The 27,772-nt window shown below is 42.4% G+C and overlaps 2 protein-coding genes across 2 annotated transcripts in view; one reads left to right on the forward strand and one right to left on the reverse strand.

The window, feature by feature from the left end:
- On the forward strand, positions 1-14,937 carry hypk (huntingtin interacting protein K). The gene is made up of 4 exons (XM_060911653.1): positions 1-206; positions 14,213-14,268; positions 14,349-14,400; positions 14,483-14,937. The coding sequence occupies exons 1-4, from the start codon at positions 33-35 to the stop codon at positions 14,576-14,578; spliced, it is 378 nt and encodes a 125-aa protein (XP_060767636.1). The 5' UTR covers positions 1-32; the 3' UTR covers positions 14,579-14,937.
- The window catches only part of mfap1 (microfibril associated protein 1), a 22,326-nt gene continuing 8,827 nt past the window's right edge, over positions 14,274-27,772 (reverse strand). The window contains exons 5-8 of the mRNA XM_060911651.1: positions 26,289-26,558; positions 26,039-26,198; positions 25,866-25,955; positions 14,274-15,214 (exon numbers count right to left, since the gene is read on the reverse strand). Coding sequence (XP_060767634.1) covers positions 15,035-15,214; positions 25,866-25,955; positions 26,039-26,198; positions 26,289-26,558 — 700 coding nt within the window. The 3' untranslated portion in view covers positions 14,274-15,034. The remainder of the gene's footprint in view (positions 15,215-25,865; positions 25,956-26,038; positions 26,199-26,288; positions 26,559-27,772) is intronic.

The raw sequence follows: 27,772 nt of genomic DNA on the forward strand, positions 1-27,772 counted from the left end.
TATGTTCTCTTCCGTTAGTTCCGGCTACGCGGATGGACGCGAACATGGCGGCTGAGGGAGATGTGGATTTGGACCTGGAGGCGGAGGAGAATTGCACCGGGAAACCAACAGAAAAACCACGCAAACACGACAGCGGGGCTGCTGATTTAGAAAGAGTCACTGATTATGCAGAAGAGAAAGAAATCTCGAGTTCTGACTTGGAAACGGTGAGTTGAGTTTCAGTAGAAGCTAACAAAGAGTGCTGAGTTAGCCGTGTTAGCTAACCATGTGCTGAAGAAACGCACTGTTTCCTGTGTGGTTTAATCACTGAACGGGATAAAGGATTTTATTTAGGCTCGGTTATTTACATTGGAAGAGAATATGCGAGTTAAGTGTGCCTTGTGCTTCCTATTATTAGCTGTGGGTCTTGTGGAGGAAGTGTGGAACATGTTCTCTGGACTGAGAGCCTGTGTCACACTGTAATCGCACCCCTGCTCTCAGTCAGTAAAGGGCTGGAACCTCAGTCACTCCTCATGGACTTGGATTACAAATGTGTTGGATTACTTTTTACCCTGTGTAGTGCATTTCTGTAGGGAGTGAGTGGGAGGAGAAGAGTGTTTTCAATTTATGCTGAAAAAACTGATGAATGAGATGCTTGGGATGAGCATTAACAGATGTGAGGTTTGCTGATGACCAGGCAATGTTAACAACATCAGTCAAGTCAAGTTTGTTTGTATAGCGCTCTTAACAATAAACATTGTCCCAAAGCAGCTTCACAGAATCTGAATGACCCAAGACATGAGCTAATTTTATCCCTAATCTATCCCCAATGAGCAAGCCCGTGGCAACGGTGGCGAGGAAAAACTCCCTCAGACAACACGAGGAAGAAACCTCGAGAGGAACCAGACTCAAAAGGGAACCCATCCTCACCTGGACAACAGCAGACAACATGACTATAACATTAACAGTTTTAACATGAAGTCTGTTTTGTTGGTTATAAACTCTTCATTGATGGAAACTTGAGTGCAAAACTGTTCATGACAACTGCAGTCCCAGAGTTAGCAAGCCAACTGTAGTCCTCAGCCATAAAAGCGTTACTGTACGTGTCCAGAGCGTCTTCCAAGTATGACTTTCAACTGTCCATATGGGGCCGTCCTCCACAGGAGCGATGTGATGAGACTCCAACCAGACGTAGGGCATCAGGATGGATCAGGCAGGTCCGAGGAGTAGAATACCCCTTTTCCACCAAATCAGTTCCAGGGCTGAGTCGGGGCTGGTGCTGGTTCACAACTCGTTCAACTTGCGAGCCAGCTGAGAACCAGCTTGCTTTTCCATCGCTCGCGGTGCTAAGAGAAGACACATCATTACGTCGCTGTATATGGCAGTTACGTCGCTACGTTTGCATAAACCTTGGCGCGAATATCGAAGCAAAAACAATGCAGAAGAAGCAGCAGCAGCAACAATAATAATAATGGATGACTTCGCGTTTGTACAGCTGCTGCTTCTCGTCGCTTAAAAATGGCGATCTTTCGCGGTCTTGTTATTGTTGTCGGTCTTAACAACTCCGCCCCCCCTGCTGACGTAAGTGGTTCTTTCCTCTGGCCCAGCAGAGAGTTGGTGCTAGCCTGGAACCGGTTTTTCTGGCCCCAGAGCCAGTTCTTTGTCAGTGGAAACAGAAAACCCGGTTCCAAACTAAGCACTGGCCCCGAACCAGCCCTGGAACTGCTTTGGTGGAAAAGGGGCAACAGAGGTCAGCATCTCGATCCCAGGATTGACATGTAACTCAGAGGGACAGATTTGGGGGGAGAAGAGAAACATCAGAACAGGGGTTACAAAGAATCATGAAAACACTTAGTGATGGGGCATGAAGATTAAAGTGCATATCCTGGACCAATTTTATTATTATTATTATTATTATTATTTATATAAAAGTACATCCCTTTACACACTCATCCAGAAGGGTAATTTTGCACAAGGCCATCTGTCTACAGCAGAAAAAAATAAAATAACAAAACACGTCTGGAAAAATCCCAAGGGAGTCTGGAGCCAGAATCGTGACGTTACCTGCGGAAGCGCCAGCAGGCTGCGTTAGCTTGCACAGTTTCAGTGCACAGCCTGTGTAGACCAAGCGCTCCCATTTCTCTCTCACTGTCCGGTCTTTTGGGAAACGATGAGTACTAATCCCATCAAGATCGGTGTTGCTACACCCTCCTACGATACATCTGTTAACCATTTTAATAATGTGATAACGTTGAAGAAATTTGCAGAAAACCACCAGGTCGTTTTCTCATAAACAAACCAGCGCTGACGTAGTATTCAGAGGGAGGAGTCCCACACGCGACGTCACGAAAATCAATGTTTGCCGGGAAATCCAAATGCCAAGTTTTTTCAAAGGCGGACCAATTCGCTTCAAATGGCTTGATTTCAACTGGTATTGCGCAAGGTAAAAAAATTGCACAAAATGCAAATTGTGACAGATATTTGACCAAAGTTTAATATAAAATAGGAGAATTACATTGATCTTGCTCCTAAATATACCCGTGATATGCACTTTAACATCAAGAAAACAGAGGTGTCCAGATACAATGGTGGCCCACTGAACATCTGCATAAAGAGAGAGAGAAAGTGGAACAAGCAAGCAAGTTTAAATACTTAGGAGCACTAATTACAGATGATGGAAAATGTGAAGAAGAAATGAGAGCAAGAATCGCCATGGCAAAGAATGCATTTACAAAGAGAAAGGAACACTTCTAACTAAAGATCCGAGTATGAAGATCAGTGTTTTCCCCAGAAAAAAAATGTAAAGCTCTAAATTCTGGCATGATAATACACACACAATTGAGCGCCAATGGTGTGAAGTGAAACTAGGGGGGTCCGGAGGCATGCCTCACCGGAAAACTTTTTGAAAGAAGAAGAAGAAACCTTTATTTGTCACATATACACTTCAAGCACAGTGAAATTCATCCTCCGCATTTAACTCGTCTGAAGCAGTGAACACATGCGCACACACCCAGAGCAGTGGGCAGACAGAAAACCCTATTATTTTAACGGGGTGTGCATACTTTTTATATCCACTATGTGTTTACATGTGTACATGTTTACCTATGTATCTGTTAAATTGAATTTTTGATTGTTTAATAAAGTGAGGAAAATCCCTCACAAATATACACATGATGAATTTCTGACACACACCCAGAGCAGCCACACTAGAGCGCCCAGGGAGCAGTCAGGGGTTAAGTACTTTGTTCAAGGGCACTTCAGTTCAAGGCCGTCCCAAGTTAACCTAACCTGCATGTCTTTGGACTGTGGGGGAAACCGGAGCACCCGGAGGAAACCCACACGGACACGGGGAGAACATGCAAACTCCGCACAGAAAGGCCCTCGCCGGCCGCTGGGCTCGAACCTGGAACCTTCTTGCTGTGAGGCGACAGCGCTAACCACTACACCACCTGATGCTCTCCGGTGCATTTTCAGGGTCTCTGAGAGGTTTTCGATACATGATTATAGGATAGATTTTACCAGTGTTTCAGTGATTTCTGACCTAAATAGTATTAATGTATACACACTTGAAATTTCCTCCTTAAAGTTCAACATGCAAGTTCAACTGTTTTTGTTATAGATTGAAAATCTACGGGGATCCCTTAATTATCTCTGATCAAGTAGTGTTGTAACAAAAATGCGCATGTGAAGAGACTCGATCATCCTGACCTCCTGTTGATCACAAAGGGATCTGAACCTCAGAACTGCCGCCTTAAAATAAGTCGCTGTATTACTATAACTGTAATGATTTAGAATGTTTCGGATGCAGTTACCATAATGTGTATAACTAATATACACTGAAAAGAAAAGTAAGGCAACTGCATATTATAGAGATCTTGCAGTCACGTGACCGGAAAGTACACAACCGCCATCTTGTCAGTAAAAAACACCGCTGAATACTGCTGCACTCGTGTACAGAATGGATCAATTTCAACCGACGGACTACACGGCTCATTTTTCTAATGAACAGATAACTAGATATATGTCTAAAATAAACGACCTACAGATTAGTGACCCTTATGGCTTACCGGACGGAGTTTTCACGACCTGATTTTGAACTGCCAGCGGAATACCCGGACGTGTATAATTACCTCATTAACTTTCCCTCGCTGTTCAGTGGTGAAGCACTGCGTGCTTATAAATCTCTGGACAGTTATCTTTACAGAAATTCAGGATTTGTCAGCGACTCAGATGTGGCATCTTGTAAACAAGAATCCTCATTGGATGGGTAAGTCACTTAAGTATTACTAGTACTGATGCATTGACCAGCCAATTATTGAATAAGGTAATTCCAGCTGTAATTCCAAATCGTCCGTCTTGTTTACATGGATCTGGCGTTGGAGAGAGAGAGGCTTAGCAGTGGAGGTTTGAGTGACTGTTTTCTGAGCTTAGTCAACAGGCCAGCTCTGCAGCCTCGCTTTTGCTTCCGCTCCCGGCGCCGCCTCCTTCGCTTTGCTTCCGATAACAATCCACGGAGACCCCGCTGGTCTCGCTATCTCGTCCGGAATTTTTTTTTTCTCGTCCGGAATGTTGTGCATGCGATGGAAATCGCTACAAACCGTCATTTTCTGCTGGAAACCAATGTCCAGTAAGTCCATACGGTTGTAGTGGATATTGAAGTCCGGTACAGACGAACAACACGCAAAAATACACACAAAAAACATAAACGTGCACAGGTAGGGAGAGCTTGTAGCTGCAGCCGTTGTAGTAGAATTGTGTATAGTAGGGTTTTCCAGAAGAAAAGGTAGAAGTAAAAGCAGAAGTAGAACTAGAAGTAGAAGGCGGAATATGGCGTTTGACCGACAAGATGGCGTCTGTCACAATCTGGATCGGCTGTGACGTCACATGCAAGTGCTCCATAAAGTTTAAATTTTGGCACTTTATTAAATGGACTAGATTAAGATTAAAACATATTTAAAGGAAAAGAAAACTTAATTCATACATTTTAAGTTTGCAGAAAGATTATGTACTTATAAACACATTCATGAAGAGAATTTAAGCGTCAGATGTAGCATAATTTCGAATAATAACGATAAGCATATTTGGCAGTGTGATGTCACTGTGAGCCTTTAATAAAAGAATAATCCGGAGCCTTCTTTTGTTAAATGGATCCCAGTGACATCACACTGCCAAATATGCTTATGATTTATTATTTGAAATTATGCTAAGCAGATTAATTCTCCTTGGCTTTTGCTCGGCCCAATGTTGGGCAGCCCTCTCATAGTCCATCTCGCTGTCATCCATGCTGATGTGGATCAGATTGTCCAGCGAGTGCTTTTTCAGCCAGTCGCTGTGATCAAAATTGACGACGTTTTCGTTGTCGTGACAGTTGTCTAGTTTTGTGCGCCGTCACTCACGTGGGTTTGTTGACATTTAAGGCCTCTGCATGCTCTTGCGACAAGGCTTTCACAGATAGCTTTTCGCAGATAGTTGTAATTTATCGTTGAGCGGGGAGTAATAGGCGTGCGCGATGTTATTCACCGGCACAACGCAAGGGGGCGCGAAGTCGCTAGAAGTAGTTGGTGGGTGTGGTTAGTGGAGTGTTTATCCTCCGGTTACTTATAATGACTAGAACTTTTTTTTATAATGACTAGAACTGGAGTCGTATAGATGTACGTACTTCCTCAATCAACCGCTCTTCATGCTGCTCCATCTTCGCTCGTGTTTTTAAAAATGCCGGTCGTGAAAACAAACCAAACCGGGAAAGTAGGGAAGCGGAAGTGCGTGTACAGCGGATGTAGAGTGGACCAATCAGAGCCCTCTTGTCTGCGAGGCTTCTGCGGTGGTCACAATTTTTGGGAGGTGCGCGCAGAGCGTCTGCGAAGGTGGGGGGGCTACGCAGACACTATCTGCGACGCTATCTGCGAGGACTGGGTTGTCAGCATAAATTGGCCTTTAGTCAACCAATCTTCGATCGAAGCCATAATGATAATAGACGAGGTCAAACTTTTGTGATTAAAATCAGTCGGCTTTGTCCGTCTGGTGGGGGACAACATCGGCAGCCAATGAGATCGCTTATAATGAATCGGAAAATTCCGGGATGTCTGAAGTTTTCTTTTGATATTTTTATTGGACGGTTGAACACGTGATCTTGACATAGCCAACAGATTAGTTTGTTTACATCATACCACGCGGACATATTACCTTGACAAAATCAACACAAACGTTGTGGGGGGGAAAGGCCGCCTGTTTAACACATATCAATCAATATGTAAATGGATCTGTTATTTGCTCTCCTATGTATCTAGTTACTTGTGGGTAGGAAATTTAACGTATCGGTATAAATCTAAGCGTATTGGATTTTAACTAAAGCGACTAAGCGTATCAGCAGGCAGAGCAAGCGTATCGGGCCCAATACGCTAAAACGCTTTGGGGAAAACCATGAAGATAAAGAAAGGAATGGTGAAAACGCTAGTGTGGAGTGTGTTACTGTATCATGTAGAGACTTGGACCTTGAGGAAAGCAGGCACAAAAAGGCTGGAGGCTTTTGAAATGTGGGTTTGGAGACGAATGGGGAAAATCAGACAGAAAGGAAGACCAATGAGGACGTGCTACATACGGTTGATGAAAATGGATCTATGATGAGTGTGATGGTAAGTAGAAAGAAAAACCGGGTGGGATGTATCCTGAGAGGAAACGGACGACTGAAAGAAGTGATTGACGGGTAAAAGACCCAGAGGATGGAAAAGACTTGGAATGCTGGATGTGATTGAGGAAAGCTGCTACAGTGAAATGAAAAGGATGGAGAGAATGGATCCCATGGACCTGCCATCAGGCAGAACGCGAAAGAAGAAAAGATGATGATGATGTACAGGGAAATGACTTGAGTAAAAGTTAAAGGAATGCATGATTTGTAATAATGGCTGATATAATACATTTTTGTGTATGTTTCAATGTCAAGAGAAGCGAAAGGCATTTTCCATGTTTTAATGACATTAAAGAACAGCATGTCATCTTTTACATGATGATTATTTTTTACCTGTTGGAGTATTTTATACAACCCCGATTCCAAAAAAGTTGGGACAAAGTACCAATTGTAAATAAAAACGGAATGCAATGATGTGGAAGTTTCAAAATTGCATATTTTATTCAGAATAGAACATAGATGACATATCAAATGTTTAAACTGAGAAAACGTATCATTTAAAGAGAAAAATTAGGTGATTTTTAAATTTCATGACAACACATCTCAAAAAAGTTAGGACAAGGCCATGTTTCCCACTGTGAGACATCCCCTTTTCTCTTTACAACAGTCTGTAAACGTCTGGGGACTGAGGAGACAAGTTGCTCAAGTTTAGGGAGAGGAATGTTAACCCATTCTTGTCTAATGTAGGATTCTAGTTGCTCAACTGTCTTAGGTCTTTTTTGTCGTATCTTCCGTTTTATGATGCGCCAAATATTTTCTATGGGTGAAAGATCTGGACTGCAGGCTGGCCAGTTCAGTACCCGGACCCTTCTTCTACGCAGCCATGATGCTGTAATTGATGCAGTATGTGGTTTGGCATTGTCATGTTGGAAAATGCAAGGTCTTCCCTGAAAGAGACGTCGTCTGGATGGGAGCATATGTTGCTCTAGAACCTGGATATACCTTTCAGCATTGATGGTGTCTTTCCAGATGTGTAAGCTGCTCATGCCACACTAGGGGTGGGCAATATATCGAGATTTGCGATATATCGATATGTTTTATGAACACGAAAAAGATTTTGGCATATCGTATATATCGAGATAATGCTCTAAATTAATATGATTTCGCCACTGTGCTTAATTTCCTTCACTGTGCTATGGTGCTGCCCGCCCCGCCTCCTTCTTGTGTTTGTACCCCCTCCCCTCGCGTGTAGGCGGCGTGTTAACTCATTCAACATGGCGGCGCCCACAGAAAGCCCGGAGGCGGCAGAACTCGTACCAAAAAAAAGGACAAATGGCTCCATTATATGGAGATATTTTGGTTTTAAACCGTCGGACGAACAACAGAAAGAGGTCTACTGCCGGGAATGCAAGAAATTGGTGGCAACCAAAGCATCGAGCACCACGAACCTGTTCAACCATTTACAGGTACGCCACAAACTTTTGTACGAGGAGTGTGCCAGGCTGAGAGTTAATGCAGTGAGATGAGTTTGAGTTTTGTTTTTAAGGAAAAGGAAGGCAATTTGTATTATTTCTATAAGACAAATTATTATTTATGAAATTGAAATGAGGGTTTTTTTTTTTGTTATCTTAAATGTTTAAGACGCACTTTATAAGAACTGCCTACCCTCAGGTTTTATGTTTGTAATTAAAATAAGGCAGTATACTACTTCCTTGGTTTGATAATTCATGTTAAAAATGGTGCACAAGCACTTTGTTACTAGTACCTGTCTACCTCTAGGCACTTGGCTGCCTACCTGTTTGCATTTCAATAAAAAAAAAACACCTTGCTGAATTTGGTGTGTCTGTTTTTTGGGGGTTGTTTTTCCTGCATAGATATCGAGAGATTTTTTTTTTTTTTTTCTCCATATCGCCCAGCCCTATGCCACACACATTAATGCAACCCCATACCATCAGAGATGCAGGCTTCTGAACTGAGCACTGATGATAACTTGGGTCGTCCTTCTCCTCTTTAGTCTGAATGACACGGCGTCCCTGATTTCCATACAGAACTTCAAATTTTGATTCGTCTGACCACAGAACAGTTTTCCACTTTGCCACAGTCCATTTTAAATGAGCCTTGGCCCAGAGAAGACGTCTGCGCTTCTGGATCATGTTTAGATACGGCTTCTTCTTTGAACTATAGAGTTTTAGCTGGCAACGGTGGATGGCACGGTGAATTGTGTTCACAGATAATGTTCTCTGGAAATATTCCTGAGCCCATTTTGTGATTTCCAATACAGAAGCATGCCTGTATGTGATGCAGTGCCGTCTAAGGGCCCGAAGATCACGGGCACCCAGTATGGTTTTCCGGCCTTGACCCTTACGCACAGAGATTCTTCCAGATTCTCTGAATCTTTTGATGATATTATGCACTGTAGATGATATGTTCAAACTCTTTGCAATTTTACACTGTTGAACTCCTTTCTGATATTGCCACTATTTGTCGGCGCAGAATTAGGGGGATTGGTGATCCTCTTCCCATCTTTACTTCTGAGAGCCGCTGCCACTCCAAGATGCTCTTTTTTTTTTTATACCCAGTCATGTTAATGACCTATTGCCAATTGACCTAATGAGTTGCAATTTGGTCCTCCAGCTGTTCCTTTTTTGTACCTTTAACTTTTCCAGCCTCTTATTGCCCCTGTCCCAACTTTTTTGAGATGTGTTGCTGTCATGAAATTTCAAATGAGCCAATATTTGGTATGAAATTTAAAAATGTCTCACTTTCGACATTTGATATGTTGTCTATGTTCTATTGTGAATACAATATCAGTTTTTGAGATTTGTAAATTATTGCATTCTGTTTTTATTTACAATTTGTACTTTGTCCCAACTTTTTTGGAATCGGGGTTGTATATTCATCTCTGTAATATCCTCTCTAATGCCGCCATTAAATAAACTCCAGGTCTATTACAGTCTTTTTAATAGAATGTGTATCTTACACATTTCATCCATAATGAAATGTGTAAGATTTGTGTGTGTGATAGAGCATCCATCAATGTTTCTCAACTGCTGGGCCGCGAAGTGCCATCTCGTGGCTTGTGAATTATTATTTTTTTTTCCACTCGTAGTAGAGTACAATTACTGGGTTGGATCCGACGTCACATCTGTCTCATTAAGCTACGGTCACACTACAGCTCATGATGCTTTGCCAGTGTATGTTATCGATGAAAACGAGGCATTTTGGTGGCAATATACACGTGAGCTAAAAGTTGTGGTCACACAGCAGGTGAACACTTGACTGTCACGCCTTCACGCGCTGGAGCCTGGTGAAGCTCGAGCGGCCACACGTTGTACGTGTGCTTGGAACCTGGTTGTTATGGGAAACACCTGAGTGCAATTAGCGCACACAGATACGGACACTGTTTTCACAGAGGCTTTGCAAAGTATGATCATCACTGTGACGTTTGTTTCTAGTCATGGTGATGACGCTGTTTAAAAATTCCTGCTTAATGATTCTGCTTTCATTTTTGTAAACATCACACCTGCTAATAAACACTCTCTTCCTGCGCCTAGATCCGTCTACCGCCGTCTGTCTTGTAGTGTCCTGATCACCAGATCTTTAACCCAGCCACATGTAAAAAGTTGAGCTCTTCCAGGTTTTCATTAGGGATGGCGAAAACTAAAAAAACTTGACTGACCACCAAGCCTCATTAGCCGGTTAAAGTCGGTTAACTGGCACGCCTTTTGGCGGATGCCGCCTTTTTCACGGCTGAGTCGTGCAGATCCGATTTTTTCTTAGGGGGGGCATTGGAGTGTCTGAATTTCATCAGAGTAAATTCTGTATTAAAATTACTAAATGAGCAAATGCCGTTACAGTCCATGAAACAGGAAGTATGAGAAGAAAACAGTAAATCAGAAAGCTGCACACGTTCTCATACTTCCTGTTTCATGGACTGTAACGGCATTTGCTCATTTTAGTAATTTTAATACAGAATTTATTTTTTTATTTTTTGGGCTTTTTTCACCTTTTTTATTGGATAGGACAGTGTAGAGACAGGAAATGAGCGGGAGAGAGACGGGGAGGGATCGGGAAATGACCTTGGGTCGGAATCGAACCCGGGTCCCCGGATTTATGGTGTGGCGCCTTAGCCACCTGAGCCACGACACCCCCAATTTTAATACAGAATTTACTCTGATGAAATTACTCAGGCACTCCAATGCCCCCCCTAAAAAAAAAAATCGGATCTGCACGATTCAGCCGTGAAAAAGTCGGCATCTGCGCCTTTAGTTTGTGTGGAGAGATTTGATCTGCAATAACATGCATTGTTGGCTACAGACCGAAACATACTTTCAGAATGCACTGGCCAAGGCAGGACTAAACTCGATGTGCCTTCTAATAATAATTAAAAAGACAGAATAGTAATTTCTAAGCTAAAAAGCCTGTGTCTACACTTTTTTTTCTTTCGCCGAGTGGCAGCGGTAGGGCGGGACATGACTGAATGGGTGTTTCTGATTTGTCAGCTGTCGTCCTTACACCGCATGGCATGCCCCAAGCATTTACAACACAGAATTCCAGGTTCTCTGCTCCAAAATCGGCAGCTTCAAAACGACTTTTTTTTTTTTTTAACCGACAACCAAAAAAAATTTAACCAGTTGACGTTGATTCAGTCAACCACCGGTCAAACGGTCATCGGTTAACATCCCTAGTTTTCATCTGTGTCCGTGTAGAACGAGGTCTGCAGCACCAGGTAGTTTGAGATGTCAGGGAACTCAACGGATGGATAATTTTCCAACTCGTAGGAAAAATCCTTCTTTGTTAGTGTGTAAGGATCTAATCCCATTGAGTGGTTTCTATATCCACTTCTTTTGAGTGGACTTCTTGGTTTTAATAACTTGCTCATTTGCTGAACACAAACATGGCAATAAGTTCTTGTGTTAATGGACCAGACTCCACTTTTGGATCATGAATCCCTTTTGCGTGAGAATGCCCTGCGTGCATGGTTTGGCTTCTGGCACGTCCATACAGTTTTTTTTTGTTTTTTTTTTTTTTGTTTGTTTGTTTGTTTGTTTGTTTTTTTAAATCCAATACCAACAATTAAAAACTGTTTTTGTTGCATTTATTTAATTCCTGGACTTCATCTGTAACAGGGAGTGATGTCGCATCCCATTAATACACTTTACAATAGATTATTAGATTCTAATAGAATAGATGAGCCAAAATAATTGGGGATCTTTTTTAATGGGCCGTGACTCATTACAAGTATGAATATGTGGGCCTTAAAGCAGAAAAGGTTGAGAACCCCTGATCTATGTATCACTAGTGTCATGTTCTTTAATATGCAGTGGTAAAGTCATGTAACCACCTGTCAGTTAACTTTGCTTGTGGGCGGAGCCACTTCATACTGAACGTATTCAGCGTTTTTTACTGTGAACTGAAACATGTTCGTGTTTAAAGGTCTCATTGCATCGTTTTTTCATTAATTGTGCGGTGGTCTCTAGTATGAATGAATGCCCTGTGAGCTGGTTTTGGTGAAAAAAAAAAAAATGCTGTGGTTCTCCTGTTTCAGGCTGTTCTAGTTTGGTGGAGGAGTGGGTGGCGGGAGAACAACAGGATTTCAGCTCTTACGCATTAATATTCATGACATGTAAACGTGTTACCTCTGATTGGCTAACAGCACTGTGACGCTACCTCCAGTGAGTCAGAACAAGCGGATGTGGGCGTCTTTGTAAAAACTGTTTTGATTGGCTATTATGGTCTCGACATCGATGTTTTGACCAATAACAATGTAGATAACACGAATTTTACATCACATTCAACGAGATTTAAACGAGACTAAAGATGGCGACTTACAAATAATGTGTAAACATCATTGGAGTTAAAGTTTGAACAGCGTGAAGGAACATACCCCAACCCCGCGAAATTAATAAAAAATTCTCAACGGATTTGGCATAATATAAAAAGGTTGTTTTTTTACTTAGAAAAAGCGGAAAACTCTCATCCCTGCCTTGCTTGTGACCATGTCATGCATGCTAACGTGGAGAATATGAACATGCTATTTTGTAACAAAAACCTTCGAACAAAAAGTTCATGTTTTACTTCCAGCTTGTGAGCTGGCGGTCGATCGTCTTGACGATACAGATCCAGGGATTAAAAACAACCTCGAAGCAAAACCACGACTGAAGGCACCGAAGTTTGAAAAGTCACTGTGGTTGAAATGATCAGAACACAGTACTAACGCTGCATTATACTTCGCTGGTGGTGTTCCAAAGATCAATTCCAACCATTTCTTCTTCACCTCTTCTATCTTGGGCAAGAAATGCAACGTTGATGTGTTACTGCTACAAATAACACAGGCACGAACTTGTTCAGCCATGTTTTCAACTTGCTGTTAGGTCCTCTTCGTTAGCTACTGACGAGATGGGCTCTGCTATCTCTCCTCGCGCTTAAATCCGAACTTTCTTCCCGTGGGCGAGGCCATGAATACTAATTTTCGAAGTGACACAAGTTCGTAGGGCTTTTTCAGATTTGCTCGTTTTTCCGACTATTTTCTTTCATAAGCTAATACAGGGAATGGGAGTAGAATTACGTTTTCGGCTGCATATGCAACTCGGAGTGAACTATGGTATTTCAAAAAGAGCCAGTATTAAAGGAACAGTCCACCGTACTTCCATAATGAAATATGCTCTTATCTGAATTGAGACGAGCTGCTCTGTACCTCTCTGAGCTTTGCGCGACCTCCCAGTCAGTCAGACGCGCTGTCACTCCTGTTAGCAATGTAGCTAGGCTCAGTATGGCCAATGGTATTTTTTGGGGCTGTAGTTAGATGCGACCAAACTCTTCCGCGTTTTTCCTGTTTACATAGGTTTATATGACCAGTGATATGAAACAAGTTCAGTTACACAAATTGAAACGTAGCGATTTTCCATGCTATGGGAAGTCCACACTATAATGACAGGCGTACTAACACCTTCTGCGCTTCGGCAGCGCATCGATATCTGAGCTCCGTATCAATGCGCTGCCGAAGCGCGCAGAAGGTGTTAGTACGCCTGTCATTATAGTGCGGACTTTCCATAGCATAGAAAATCGCCACGTTTCAATTTGTGTAACTGAACTTGTTTCATATCACTGGCCATATAAACCTATGTAAACAGGAAAAACGCGGAAGAGTTTGGTCGCATCTAACTACAGCCCCAAAAAATACCATTGGCCATACTGAGCCTAGCTACATTGCTAACAGGAGTGACAGCGCGTCTGACTGCGTCTGACTGACTGGGAGGTCGCGCAAAGCTCGGAGAAGCTCGTCTCAATTCAGATAAGAGCATATTTCATTATGGAAGTACGGTGGACTGTTCCTTTAAACGTTTTTGGTGGAAGGGCACCTTTTTTAAAAAAAAAAAAAGGTCAGTTAAGACTTGTTTTTAGTTTCAAATTGGCATAAAACTACCTGAAATATTAATCACTTCTTTTCTCGTCTCAACAAATAGGAAAATGAGAAACTCACTGTGCTAATTTGCAACTAATGCAAAATTCACCTAAAGCAGCTGTATTTGATGCCCAGTGTCTAATCTGTTGTCGTTTTCTGCTTACTTTCCTCACTGTATATTTGATCTGCTTTTGTGTTTGAAGGCCATGTCTGTGATTGGCGACAGGAGATCCAGAGAACAGAAAGCAAAACAGGAAAGGTCAGGAGAGTTGCATGCTATTTTATTTATTTTTAATATTATATAGACATGACAATGCATTATTTGCATGTTCTCTACAGAGAAAAAGAATTGGCCAAAGTTACGATTAAGAAGGAGGATGTCGAGCTCATTGTAAGTATAATGAATGTATATGTACAGAAAGCTGCTGTATGATCAGAACCTGCTGAAACCCGATCCTGTTTTTGTTCCACAGATGGCGGAGATGGAGATTCCACGTGGCATGGCCGAGCGCAGCTTGAGGGAACACATGGGGAATGTTGTAGAGGCTTTGATTGCACTGACCAACTGAACTGTTAAGACCCAGCTGTGACGGTAGCATGGGCAGCGGAGTGACTCTGCTTCACGCTGAAATCTCATCTGTAATCAAACATCTTACCCGTTACTAATCCAGTTCAGCCAGGTTCACTTCTCGGCTTTTGTAAAGACTTCCTTAATTTTTAGTAAATTTTTTTTTTTTTTTGTACAAAATACTCAGTGGGTGAAAGACCAAGGTATGTTTTAGAACCAAATGTTCCTGTTATAGTAATTTATTCACACTGAAAACCAAGATTTTTACAAAGGTCTGAGTAGAACAAAAATTCTGTAAAGGAATCCATCAAATGTACAAAATTAAAATGCAATAAACTATGATTTGTTGCCACACTAGAACTTTTCATTTTCATTGTTACATAAAACACAAAGGGGTGTGGTGCAAAACAGACATTATTTCAGGTGCATCTGAACTTGTATTCATCCAGAACCTAACTCATGTCTTCCTCTTCTGCACTGATGGCCGGTCAAACACGTCTCTCACACCCCCTGCCTTCTGTTTGAAGAATTTGCTGTTCTGGGCGCTCTCCTGAGCCCAAGCCGAATCAAATGAGGTGGTGTCCTGATCCACCAGATGTGTGTACTTGGTGCGTCCTGAACGACCAAAGTTCTTGACCTGAAATAGTGAGGAGAAGGAAAAAAAAAAAAAGTTAATTCCATCTCTGTAAAAAGGAACTGACTGGGATCAGCTCCAGCAGTCCGATTTGAGACTCCTCATACTCGATTGGCAGTAAACACAAACTCCTCCACATTTCAGCAGCTATGCTGTGTTAATATTCTCATTTCCTCCAAGTGTTACTGCCACTAGGCTTGTAAGACTCGAGTCCAACTCGTGGCCCAATTTTAAGGACTTATGACTTGACCTCGTACATTAACTAACTGCATTCGGACTTGGATTTTTTTTTCTTTATTTTTTTGTAAGAATTTCATGCAAGAGTGTCACACCTGTGCACGCCGTAAACCACTCGCACAGGATTAAGGTGTAATCAGCATGCCATATAAAAACTGTGAAACATTTACTTTGCGAAGTATTGAGTTGCATTGCTGACATATTACTGAGCCTTGTTTGGTTTCCTGATCCCTGTTTTTCGTCTTGATTCTGCCGAGCCTACGATAGCCTGTGTGTGCTTCGCTCGACCTATTGCCCATTTTACGATTTTGCCTGCCATTCTGGATTGTTTACCGTCTTCACTTGTATTAATAAACACACCTTCTGCACTTTACATCCGTCTCCCAACCAGCTCTGACAGAATACTTCACACTCCCTGATAAAGAGAAGCACATTCACCTGTTCATACGTCAAGATCAGGAACAAACTAATGTTAATGGCGCTGAAACAGCCACCGTCAAATGGGGCAGTTGGAGTCTTGGACTCACTTGGATCAATAGTGGACTTTAAAAAAAAATTTTTTTTTTAAATGACTGACTTGAACACCGGGGACTTGAAACTGGACTCGGACTTGAGGTTGAGTGACTCGACTCCAACACTGATTCCCACCCACTAACGTTCTGCACCTCCCAGGACAGCTACCAGCAAGATAGGATGAAAGCAAACGTACTTCCTCCAGAACTCAAGCTAGTTGAAAGCTGAGCTGGTCCTTACTGCAGAACCAGAAGGTCCTAGTCTGGTTAACACCAGACCATATCACAAGTGAAATATGGTCTGGAATCCGCCTATTGAATTTCTCGTAGGGGAGGTGTGGTTTACGATTGTCAACGGCCGTTTATTGGACGTTGTGAATGTCTATCATTTGGAGTATACGTAGCCCATGGCCAATCATGGCACTTGTACCCGGTGACGTAGTTAGAGCGACGAAGAGGCGAAAGACTAACGCCAAACGCTGTTCTTTTTTTAAAACAAACTTTCGCTCTAAACTATTCAGAACAGTGTCTAAAGCTTGATCGAAAGTTTGGTTCGTATCGCTCACCGCCATGTTAAATGTGATCCGTAAACAGTCCCAAATAAACTACAAGCTTCCGTTTGTCGAGTAGTACGCGTCACCGTCTTTCCACCCCTCCCCACTCTCTGATTGGCTCCCTAACTCAGGCGAGCCTTTAGACCATAGTTTCCATGCTGTCTTTTCAGATCGGAACGATTGTGCAAAGCAGCGTGGGATTTCCCAGGCTAAGAAGGTCCAGGGGGTGGAGCTGAATCTGAATCATCAACAAGCCTGACCCCTCACATCCCTGAGACTTTTGTCTAGACTCTGCCTGGGTGGGAGGAGCTACAACATTCGACTCCACCCCCTGGACTTTTTCTTCTGCAGTGAGGGGAACTTGGACCATCTTTTCAAACAGCTGTTGATGCTACCATTACAGGGCAGCTGCACACTTAAACTCACAAATGACTTGGTTAGTGTGACAAGGTCTTTAAATTTTGTTCTCATTATGCTTTCAGAGGTGCAGTGTTTAGTCTGTTTGCATCAAACCCAAGTGCACTATTCCTGCTTTTTGTTTAAGCAGGAGTGAATGCAGCAACCACACTTGGCATGTGTCTGTAAAGCAAAACAACTGTCCAGTGTCACTTTTTGACCAAAGAGGAGCAGGTTCTTGAACTGGTTTCATACAGGATTCTTTAAACCTTGGTGCCAGCTAGTGAACCAGTCTCTGCGTGTACCAGTTTTGACTGGAACCATTGTAATCAAGGACGCATTATCAATAGAGGGCGTTGCACAACAGAAGTAGACAGTACTAGGAAGCTGATGGATCACATTGATTATCTGCGAGCTTTTGTTTCGTTATTGCAAATATTTTTCATCCAATAACACAAGCAGAGACCAACTACTAATGATAAGATATTGAAACTCTCGAAACTAATGACACGCCCGTTGATGAGGTCAGTTTGCACTGAAAAACCAGCTCTCTTTTAGATATCTTTTTAGATTTACTTTATTGATCCCAAGCTGGGAAATCATCACAGCAGTAAGCTATCAGACGGGGAGGGGAAAAGAAAGGAAAAACAAAAAACCCAAGAATAAGCCAACTATACATTATAAAAGTAAAAATGAACTTTTTTCATCTTCGTCTCTTAGCCAAAGCGAAGCCGTTTCTCAGTCGGCAGGATCTCGAGAAGGCAATTCATGCATTTATCAGTTCGAGACTGGACTATTGTAATATCCTGTATGTTGGCCTCAGACAGTCTTCAATTTTACGTCTTCAACTTGTACAGAACGCTGCGGCCCGATTTTTAACAAGCACGTCTAGACGTGAACACATTACTCCTGTGTTGTCATCACTCCATTGGCTTCCAGTCTGTTTTAGAATTGATTTTAAACTTTTTTGTTTGTTTTTAATGCCATCAATGGCCTGGCTCCCTCTTACTTGTCTGAGATTTTAACTATTCGTGATCATGGTAGGGCCCTGAGTTCTTCGGGTCAGCTTCTGTTAGAAGTTCCAAGGTCGAGATATAAACAGTGGGGTGATCGTTCTTTTGCTGTCACTGCTCCCAGACTGTGGAACAATCTGCCCCCTGACATTCGCACCACTATTGATCCTGGCCTTTTTAAAGATATTTTTTGGGCTTTTTTCACCTTTTTAATTATTGGATAGGACAGTGTAGAGACAGGAAACGAGCAGGAGAGAGAGATGGGGAGGGACCGGGAAACGACCCCGGGCCGGAACTGAACCCGGGTCCCCGGACCCACGGCACGGCGCCCCGATCCCGGCCTTTTTAAATCCAAGTTGAAGACCTATTTTTTTAGATTAGCATACAATCCTGACTAGGGGAGTCTTGTTTTTGAGGGGTGCTTCGTTTCGTCCGTTTTATTTCATGTACTTCTGAAAGGCTTTTGGTAATCTGCAGCACGGTGGCACCTTCCGCAGTTAAAACCTGTGTTTTTGTGTGTTTTGGTGTTCTGTTTTATGGCTTTGATGTAAAGCATTTTGGGTACCTTTTGGTTATTGTAAAGGGCTATATAAATAAAATTTGATTGATTGGTAAAAATGTAACAAAAAAAAATTATGTATGTGAAGGTTCCACCTGGGAACCAACTTTTCAGGTTCTGAACCAATTGATTTTTGGTCAAAATGCTCCAAACAGTTCAAAATTTGATGCGAGGACCAGAACAGAACCCGTTCCTGGTAAAGGGGTATGAGAGCGTGAGTGAGTGAGGCTTGGTACAGCTCCAAATGAACTCTATAGTGTTGAGTTTGCAATAAGAAAAAGATTCTACTCTCAAATCAACCTACAGTGGTATGCAAAAGTTTGGGCACCCCTAGTCAAAATTGCTGTTACTGTGAACAGTTAAGCAAGTTAAAGATGACTCATTCCCTTTATATTTTAAGCAAAAACAATTTTTATTTTTCATCTTTTACATTTTGAAAATGACAAAAACGGAAAAGGGCCTGAAGCAAAAGTTTGGGCACCCTGCATGGTTAGTAGCTAGTAACACCCCCTTTGGCAAGTATCACAGCTTGTAAACGCTTTTTGTAGCCAGCTAATAATCTTTCAGTTCTTACCTGGGGGATTTTCACACATTCGTCCTTGCAAAAGGCTTCCAGTTCTACAAGTTTCTTGGGCTGTCTTGCATGCACTGCTCTTCTGAGATCTATCCACAGATTTTCAATGATGTTTAGGTCAGGGGACTGTGAGGGCCAGGGCAAAACCTTCAGCTTGTGCCTCTTGAGGTATTCCATTGTAGATTTTGAGGTGTGTTTTGGATCATCGTCTTATTGTAGGACCCATCCTCTTTTTAACTTCAACTTTTTTACAGATGGTGTGATGTTTGCTTCCAGAATTTGCTGGAATTTATTCAAATCCATGCTTCCCTCGACCAATGAAATGTGCCCTGTGCCACTGGCTGCAACACAACCCCAAAGCATGATCGATCCACACCCATGCTTCAGAGTTGGAGAGGTGTTCTTTTCCTGGAATTTGGCACCCTTTTTTCTCCAAACATTCCTTTGCACATTGTGGCCAAAAAGTTCTATTTTGATTTCATCAGTCCACAGGACTTGTTTCCAAAATGCATCAGGCTTATTTAGATGTTCATTTGCAAACTTCAGACGCTGAATTTTGTGGCTAGGATGCAGGAAAGGTTTTCTTCTGATGACGACTCTTCCATGAAGGTCATATTCGTTCAGGGTGTCGCTGCATAGTAGAACAGTGCACCACCACTCCAGGGTCTGCTAAATCTTTCTGAAGGTCTTTTGCAGTCAAACAGGGTTTTTATTTGCCTTTCTAGCAATCCAACGAGCAGTTCTTTCAGAAAGTTTTCTTCATCTTCCAGACTTCACCTTGATCTCCACTGTTTCTGTTAACTGCCGTTTCTTAAGGACATTATAGTCTGAAGAAACAGCTACCTGAAAACACTTTGCTACGTTCTTGTAGCCTTCTCCTGCTTTGTGAGCATCAATTATTTTATTATTCAGAATGCGAGGGAGTTGCTTAGAGGAGCCCATGGCTGTTGATTTTAGGGACAAGTTTGAGGAGTCAGAGAATTTATACAGCTTTGAAATCTGCATCATCTGACCTTTCCTAATGAAGAATTTGAACAAGCCACAGCTCAATAAGCTAATTAAGGTCTGGAACCTTGGTAAAAGTTACCTGAGAACTCAAATGTATTGGGGTACCCAAAGTTTCGCATGGTGTTCCTTTTCTTTTTTCACGCTCCAATTGTCTCATCTCATTATCTGTAGCCGCTTTATCCTGTTCTACAGGGTCGCAGGCAAGCTGGAGCCTATCCCAGCTGACTACGGGCGAAAGGCGGGGTACACCCTGGACAAGTCGCCAGGTCATCACAGGGCTGACACATAGACACAGACAACCATTCACACTCACATTCACACCTACGGTCAATTTAGGTGGTGTTTACATTAGACCGTATCCGCATCGTTTTTATCACGGATGCACTGTCCGTGCACATTAAAACGCCGGGAAACGACTCCACAGGCGGAACAGTTTGAATCCGCCAGGGCCCACGTATTCAACCCAGTACGTATCTGATCCGGTGCTGTGTAAACATTGAGGAACGAGGATACGCAGTGCTGAGCTCTAGCTGACGTCGTCATTGGACAACGTCACTGTGACATCCACCTTCCTGATTCACTGGCGTTGGTCATGCCACGTTGGTCATGTGACGCGACTGCTGAAAAACGGCGCGGACGGCTCAGTCCCGAATCACTGCTCATGCGCTTCACTTGCGCACTCTGAGCTGCGCAGGGCCGGAGTGCACACCCTCCAGAGGGCACTCGCTGTTCAGGGCGGAGTGATTTGGAGCGCAGGATGCCTGAGTGCGGAGGAGGAAGCGCTGAGCTGCACTGAGGTTTATTTACACATTTCAACTTACGTGCTGTCTAATTAGTCATGTGATTAGCGTATCCGTGTATTGGCGTTGCTGTGTGCACGCGAATCGTTTTAAAAACTTTAATCTGATAATCCGCTGATACGGTCTAATGTAAACACCACTTTAGAGTCACCAGTTAACCTAATCTGCATGTCTTTGGACTGTGGGGGAAACCGGAGGACACAGGGAGAACATGCAAACTCCGCACAGAAAGGCCCTCGCCGGCCACAGGGCTCGAACCCGGACCTTCTTGCTGTGAGACGACAGCGCTAACCACTACACCACCATGCCGCCCTCTCCAATTGTACAACCCCGATTCCAAAAAAGTTGGGACAAAGTACAAATTGTAAATAAAAACGGAATGCAATGATGTGGAAGTTTCAAAACTCCATATTTTATTCAGAATAGAACATAGATGACATATCAAATGTTTAAACTGAGAAAATGTATCATTTAAAGAGAAAAATTAGGTGATTTTAAATTTCATGACAACAACACATCTCAAAAAAGTTGGGACAAGGCCATGTTTACCACTGTGAGACATCCCCTTTTCTCTTTACAACAGTCTGTAAACGTCTGGGGACTGAGGAGACAAGTTGCTCAAGTTTAGGGATAGGAATGTTAACCCATTCTTGTCTAATGTAGGATTCTAGTTGCTCAGCTGTCTTAGGTCTTTTTTGTCGTATCTTCCGTTTTATGATGCGCCAAATGTTTTCTATGGGTGAAAGATCTGGACTGCAGGCTGGCCAGTTCAGTACCCGGACCCTTCTTCTACGCAGCCATGATGCTGTAATTGATGCAGTATGTGGTTTGGCATTGTCATGTTGGAAAATGCAAGGTCTTCCCTGAAAGAGACGTCGTCTGGATGGGAGCATATGTTGCTCTAGAACCTGGATATACCTTTCAGCATTGATGGTGTCTTTCCAGATGTGTAAGCTGCCCATGCCACACGCACTAATGCAACCCCATACCATCAGAGATGCAGGCTTCTGAACTGAGCGCTGATAACAACTTGGGTCGTCCTTCTCCTCTTTAGTCCGAATGACACGGCGTCCCTGATTTCCATAAAGAACTTCAAATTTTGATTCGTTTGACCACAGAACAGTTTTCCACTTTGCCACAGTCCATTTTAAATGAGCCTTGGCCCAGAGAAGACGTCTGCGCTTCTGGATCGTGTTTAGATACGGCTTCTTCTTTGAACTGTAGAGTTTTAGCTGGCAACGGCGGATGGCACGGTGAATTGTGTTCACAGATAATGTTCTCTGGAAATATTCCTGAGCCCATTTTGTGATTTCCAATACAGAAGCATGCCTGTATGTGATGCAGTGCTGTCTAAGGGCCCGAAGATCACGGGCACCCAGTATGGTTTTCCGGCCTTGACCCTTACGCACAGAGATTCTTCCAGATTCTCTGAATCTTTTGATGATATTATGCACTGTAGATGATGATATGTTCAAACTCTTTGCAATTTTACACTGTCGAACTCCTTTCTGATATTGCTCCACTATTTGTCGGCGCAGAATTAGGGGGATTGGTGATCCTCTTCCCATCTTTACTTCTGAGAGCCGCTGCCACTCCAAGATGCTCTTTTTATACCCAGTCATGTTAATGACCTATTGCCAATTGACCTAATGAGTTGCAATTTGGTCCTCCAGCTGTTCCTTTTTTGTACCTTTAACTTTTCCAGCCTCTTATTGCCCCTGTCCCAACTTTTTTGAGATGTGTTGCTGTCATGAAATTTCAAATGAGCCAATATTTGGCATGAAATTTCAAAATGTCTCACTTTCGACATTTGATATGTTGTCTATGTTCTACTGTGAATACAATATCAGTTTTTGAGATTTGTAAATTATTGCATTCCGTTTTTATTTACAATTTGTACTTTGTCCCAACTTTTTTGGAATCGGGGTTGTACAAAACAAAAATAATACGCACATCCTGCAGAAAACGCTGAAAAGAAATGTCTTGTCTTTACCTTTATGCCTTTTGGCGATCAGTTCATCTTCTGCTCACTTAACTATTCACAATAACAGACATTTTCAGTAAGGGTGCCCAAACTTTTGCATGCCACTGTAACTGCAGTAAGGGAACCAAACATGCCGGGGATTTTGTGTAAGCTGCTAAAAGAAGCTGCAGGATGCAAACTGGCCCCAAGGACAGCTATCGCACTGGGGTGATGTGTTCAGAATATTTGAACCAAAAAAAAAAACAAAAACACACTACATGCGTCACACAACACTTTAAGCTTTGTTATTTTGAACCTTCACTTCTTATCGAACCTCTGTCCTTGGGTGATTTTTCTGATTTCTACATACAAACGTTGGCTTACTCCTGTCTCTCGCTAGATTTCTGACCAGTGAATGAAATAAAAGTTTTAAGAGGACATTCCTACACTCCCCTCAGCAAACTTTTCTTTTTTTGCTTTTGAGTTTGTTGAAAGTGTATGTAATGCCTTATTGTAATGTTTTAAAATGAATATACATCATTCATAACAACCAAAATGAATTAATAAAGCAGGGGGAAAAATAGTTATTTTATTATCAAGCACAAAACTAAATCGATAAATCACGGCTTCCAGATCCCAGGAAAAGGCAGCCGTGCCCCAGGGCTTATTTCATATGACATCACACATGGAACCCTGGTTATCTGGGTCATCTGACTCCATGCTTGTTTACTCGCTGAAATTGGATATTGTTGTTGGAATTTAACAAAAATAACGATGTGAAAGCGCCGAGTTGTGTTTGGATGTTCAAATCCATATACAACAGGACATTCAGTTCACGAATTTCTGAGAAATGACACTAATCTAAAGCGACAGTGGGTGAAGTTTGTGCAAACGAAGCGGGTAGATTTCGTGTCGCCTACTAATAATAAATCTGATTCGTTAAGTGTTCATCACCACCAGAACGACCATACGGGAATTACTGGAGCAAAAACAAACCCATTTATTTAATAAATGGCATTTGATCTGACATTTGGACAATTCGTCGATTCCTCTATTATCTCTCTCTCTCACACACACACACACACACACACTGTGCACCAGATGCAGGATTATGAGCAACATTTACACGCTCGAGACATCCGATCTTATCATTACACACGCGTTTTTCTCGCGCATATCATCATCATCATTCGTTATTAACTGAAGTGTGTTAAATGCTCTCAAGTTGCAATATTGCAAGACTCGATTTGTTTTTAGTTTTGTTCAGGAAAACACGATAAAAGGTAACCACCCCTTTCTGCACATCTCTCTATCTATCACGCGCTACAGAAGACTGTCATGAACTGGCGGTTTCTCGTCTTGGGGTCTTGAAAAGATAACCATTTACTCCGGAATATCCTTAATAATCATCTGCTCCTTCATCGGTCATATAAGAATCCCAATCACTATCAGAATTCTCTCCTAAACGTGATTGGGTATCGAGACTGGTCTAACCACTGCTGCACACATGAACGAAATCGATACCTGAAGTGTTACACGCATGACGTCACGCACCCCTTCGGGATCTTCCGGATGAGTCTCGGCAGATTCCGTGAAAACTGGCTGATCTTATTGATTTTCCATTAATTTATGGCCTTTTAGATCAGCCATGGTTCGAAAACACATGGTCAATCAACATAACGATTCTTGCTTTGTACAAGGAAAAAAGTGGGGTTTAGAGGCTTTACAGTCACTTTAATTATGTTCAGTGTGAATCCAAACAGCAAATGAATCCAAAGCATAAATTTCACTAAGGCCAAAAAAAAAAAAAAGTGTGTTTCCGGTAACCCGACCGATCGAGAATTTCCGCGTCGAAATTGCCAACCGTAAAGTTTTTATTACAAATTTCCCTCGATATTTTAGTGTAAGCGGCGTTAGTTTGTCATAATTTTGTGTTTCAACGCATTCAAGTTGTGAAAGAAACGATAAAAAGTAAAATGTTTCGCCACTTCTATCAGCCCTCCTGCATAAACATGGAAGCGCACTTGTATACTGAAGGAGGAAGGGAAAACTGAGCCGAGCCGCCATTTTGAATCCTCATTCAAGGCTGTAATGCAAATCGCTTCCTCTTCAGTATACAAGTGCACTTCCATGGCAGGGAAAAACACTACATTTTGCCGCCTATGTAGTCCCCTATTTATACAAATAGGAGTCATTCAGGATTCAGCCATGTTTTTGCTCGGTGTTTTTGCTTGACCCAAGTTCTACAGTAGGCTAGGCTAGGCCGTCTGCTTTTAATGGAAGTAGCCTAGGATGTTATTTTCACGTTATTTCTTGATAAGGTGTTTTCACGATATTACATGAAAATATCATGAAATAACGTGATTCATGAAATTACGTGATGTTATTACATGATAAATATATTGTAAAAACGTGATAACTTTAACAATATCTTTTCACGTAATTACTTGATTCTAAGCCAATTTTTTTTTTTTTTGAGTGTGGCAGCAATACGCTTCCGTAGATCATAACTCGAACTCTCGCGATATTTTTTTTATTCGTTTAAAGATTTAAAACACTTATTTTATTATGATGTATGGTATAAAGGATTCTGTGCCAAAATACTATTTTGTAAGATGTTTACTTGTGTTAATTTTTCCGAACAAAATAAAAAAAATTAAGAAAAAAAAAAACTTTTTCCTACCTACCGACCTTATTTTAGTATTTCATGTTACCTGAAACACTATCTTTTTTTTTTTTTTGGCCTAATGATTGAGAAAAAAAAAAAAAAACAACAACAACACACTAACGGGTCTGAAAGAATCCAAAAAGGAACCTTACAGGAACCTGACTCTTCTGTGGTCACTCGAATGGGACACGATTTTATCTTGTTTCACCAAGTTTTGCCAAAAATGCTGCTCATATGAACCTGTGTTCAGTTTAGGATGATGATATTTTGGAGATTCCACTATAACAAGCGTTTATGTCGCTGAATACAGCTGGCCAACGGCACACGCTGGCCAAATTACAGAGAAACAAAATCTAAAAACTGAACCAACCTGCATAACTTTAGGCAGAATTGTTTTGTTGAAATGATCCTCCAGTGTTGGTGCGCTGAAATCTCTCTTGAACACTTCTTGCTCTTCATCCTAACACAGAAGCACAGAAACGGTTTCGTAAGAAAGGTTTGGAGTGCGATCAATCCATCCATTCATCCTTGAGCTTCACTCACCATGAAGAAAGCTCCTCTGTGGTAGTACTTCTGCAGGAACTTGTATTTGCCCTTGGTTGCTTTGTTGGTGACGACTTTCCCGTTGACGCGGAGTTCAGCTCTACGCTCCTCCTCTGTGAGATTGTGGAATCGCTCGATCTCGGCTTTTTCCTTCTCGATTCTAGAAATCACACGGGACGTGGAGACGCGCGTTTGAAACGGAGAACCACGCAATGAAATACTTTACTCACTGGACAAAAACAGAACTTACAGTTCTCGAGCCTCTCTGTCCCTCTTGATTCGTTTGAGCTCTCTGACCTTCCAGGCCTCGTACTCCTCTTCTTCATTTTCTCCGTCTGTGTCCAGGGCATCCAGAGCAGCAAGACTGCGTTTGTTCTCTTCAAACTCCTTCTTGGCTTCCTCCTCGACGATCTTCAGGGTGTAGCGACGCCTTTCCTCTGCCTGCTTCTTGGCCTCGATTTCCAGCTCCTTCTGCTTCTGTTCTTCAGCCTCACGTTTAATCACAGTCACTCTCTCCCTCCTGAAAGGCACACACACACACACACACCAGTGTGGGTTATGTTGTATTCGAGCAGGTTACTTCAAACTGGGGACTAAAACGATTCGCAATTTCATCCAGTACATGCTGCATCCTACTGTTATTGTCGGAGTGCTGTGCTGACGTACATCCAGGCCGTCTATGGGAATTTGTACAAATTACACACATTTTGCGAAATTGGCTGGTCAAAACCTTGATAAACATCACCACCAGACATCCTCTGGTAAAACTAAGTGATCAGAAACAAACTGAAAAAACAAACTTTTTCATCCCTTACAGAATTTGCAATTCATAAAAATCCATACAATTCACAGTAGGGCGAGTTATTATTCACTAAACACTACGTATACGCATGACGACATTCCAGCTGATCTGAATGCACACCAGGATTTATGATGGAGTTTGCAAAAATGTGTGTGTGAGAGAGAATGTCTATTTCGGTGACAGGATTTGAACTCGTTTCATGACTACATCTGGCAAAATTGAACAAGACCATCAACATTGGTTTTAATACCTGGACCATTGCTGCATGTCGGTCACTTAAAAGGTGCAGACTGCAAATTCATCTGAAATTAAATATATATTTTTTTAATTGTGCATGCCATTTCCCTATGTTTCGCAAGAACAATATCATGCGGATGAGATGCGATCATTTTGATGTTCCGAGGGTCGCTTTTCTCCATTTTGGGACCGTTTTCCTTCCTCTTGAGGTAAACAGTATGGCCCTATGGAAGCAACCGAAGAGGAGGAGCTTTAATTAATTAGCATGATTATGGAATTGTGTCAGGCTAGAATGCAGAATGGCGAACCCAAAACACCCGGGTTTTTCCGGTCATGTGATGCAAGATGTTGGGCGAGACCTCAGACAGGCTCCACTGTCAAGGCCGGGATTTCGGGCAAGACCTCAAACAGGCTCCGCTGCCTAGGCCCGGATGTCGGGTGGGACCACAGACAGGCTCCGCTGCTGAGGCCGAGATGTCAGGCGAGATCTCAGACAGGCTCCGCTGCCAAGGCCGGGATTTCAGGCAAGATCTCAGACAGGCTCCACTACCAAGGGCGGGATGTCGGGCAAGACCTCAGACAGGCTCCGCTGTCAAGGCCCGGATTTCGGGTGAGACCTCAGACAGGCTCCGCTGCCAAGGCCGAGATGTCAGGCGAGATCTCAGACAGGCTCCGCTGCCAAGGCCGGGATGTCG

Source organism: Neoarius graeffei, chromosome 27 (assembly GCF_027579695.1).
Source record: "Neoarius graeffei isolate fNeoGra1 chromosome 27, fNeoGra1.pri, whole genome shotgun sequence".
NCBI classification, from domain to species: domain Eukaryota; kingdom Metazoa; phylum Chordata; class Actinopteri; order Siluriformes; family Ariidae; genus Neoarius; species Neoarius graeffei.

What these genes read in the sequence shown, in the direction of transcription:
- hypk (XM_060911653.1), top strand. Translation starts at nt 33, where the DNA reads ATGGACGCGAACATGGCGGCTGAGGGAGATGTGGATTTGGACCTGGAG. An exon ending in CGAGTTCTGACTTGGAAACG is followed by an intron (nt 207 to 14,212) that starts GTGAGTTGAGTT and finishes TTGTGTTTGAAG; the next exon opens with GCCATGTCTGTGATTGGCGA. An exon ending in AGGAGGATGTCGAGCTCATT is followed by an intron (nt 14,401 to 14,482) that starts GTAAGTATAATG and finishes TTTGTTCCACAG; the next exon opens with ATGGCGGAGATGGAGATTCC.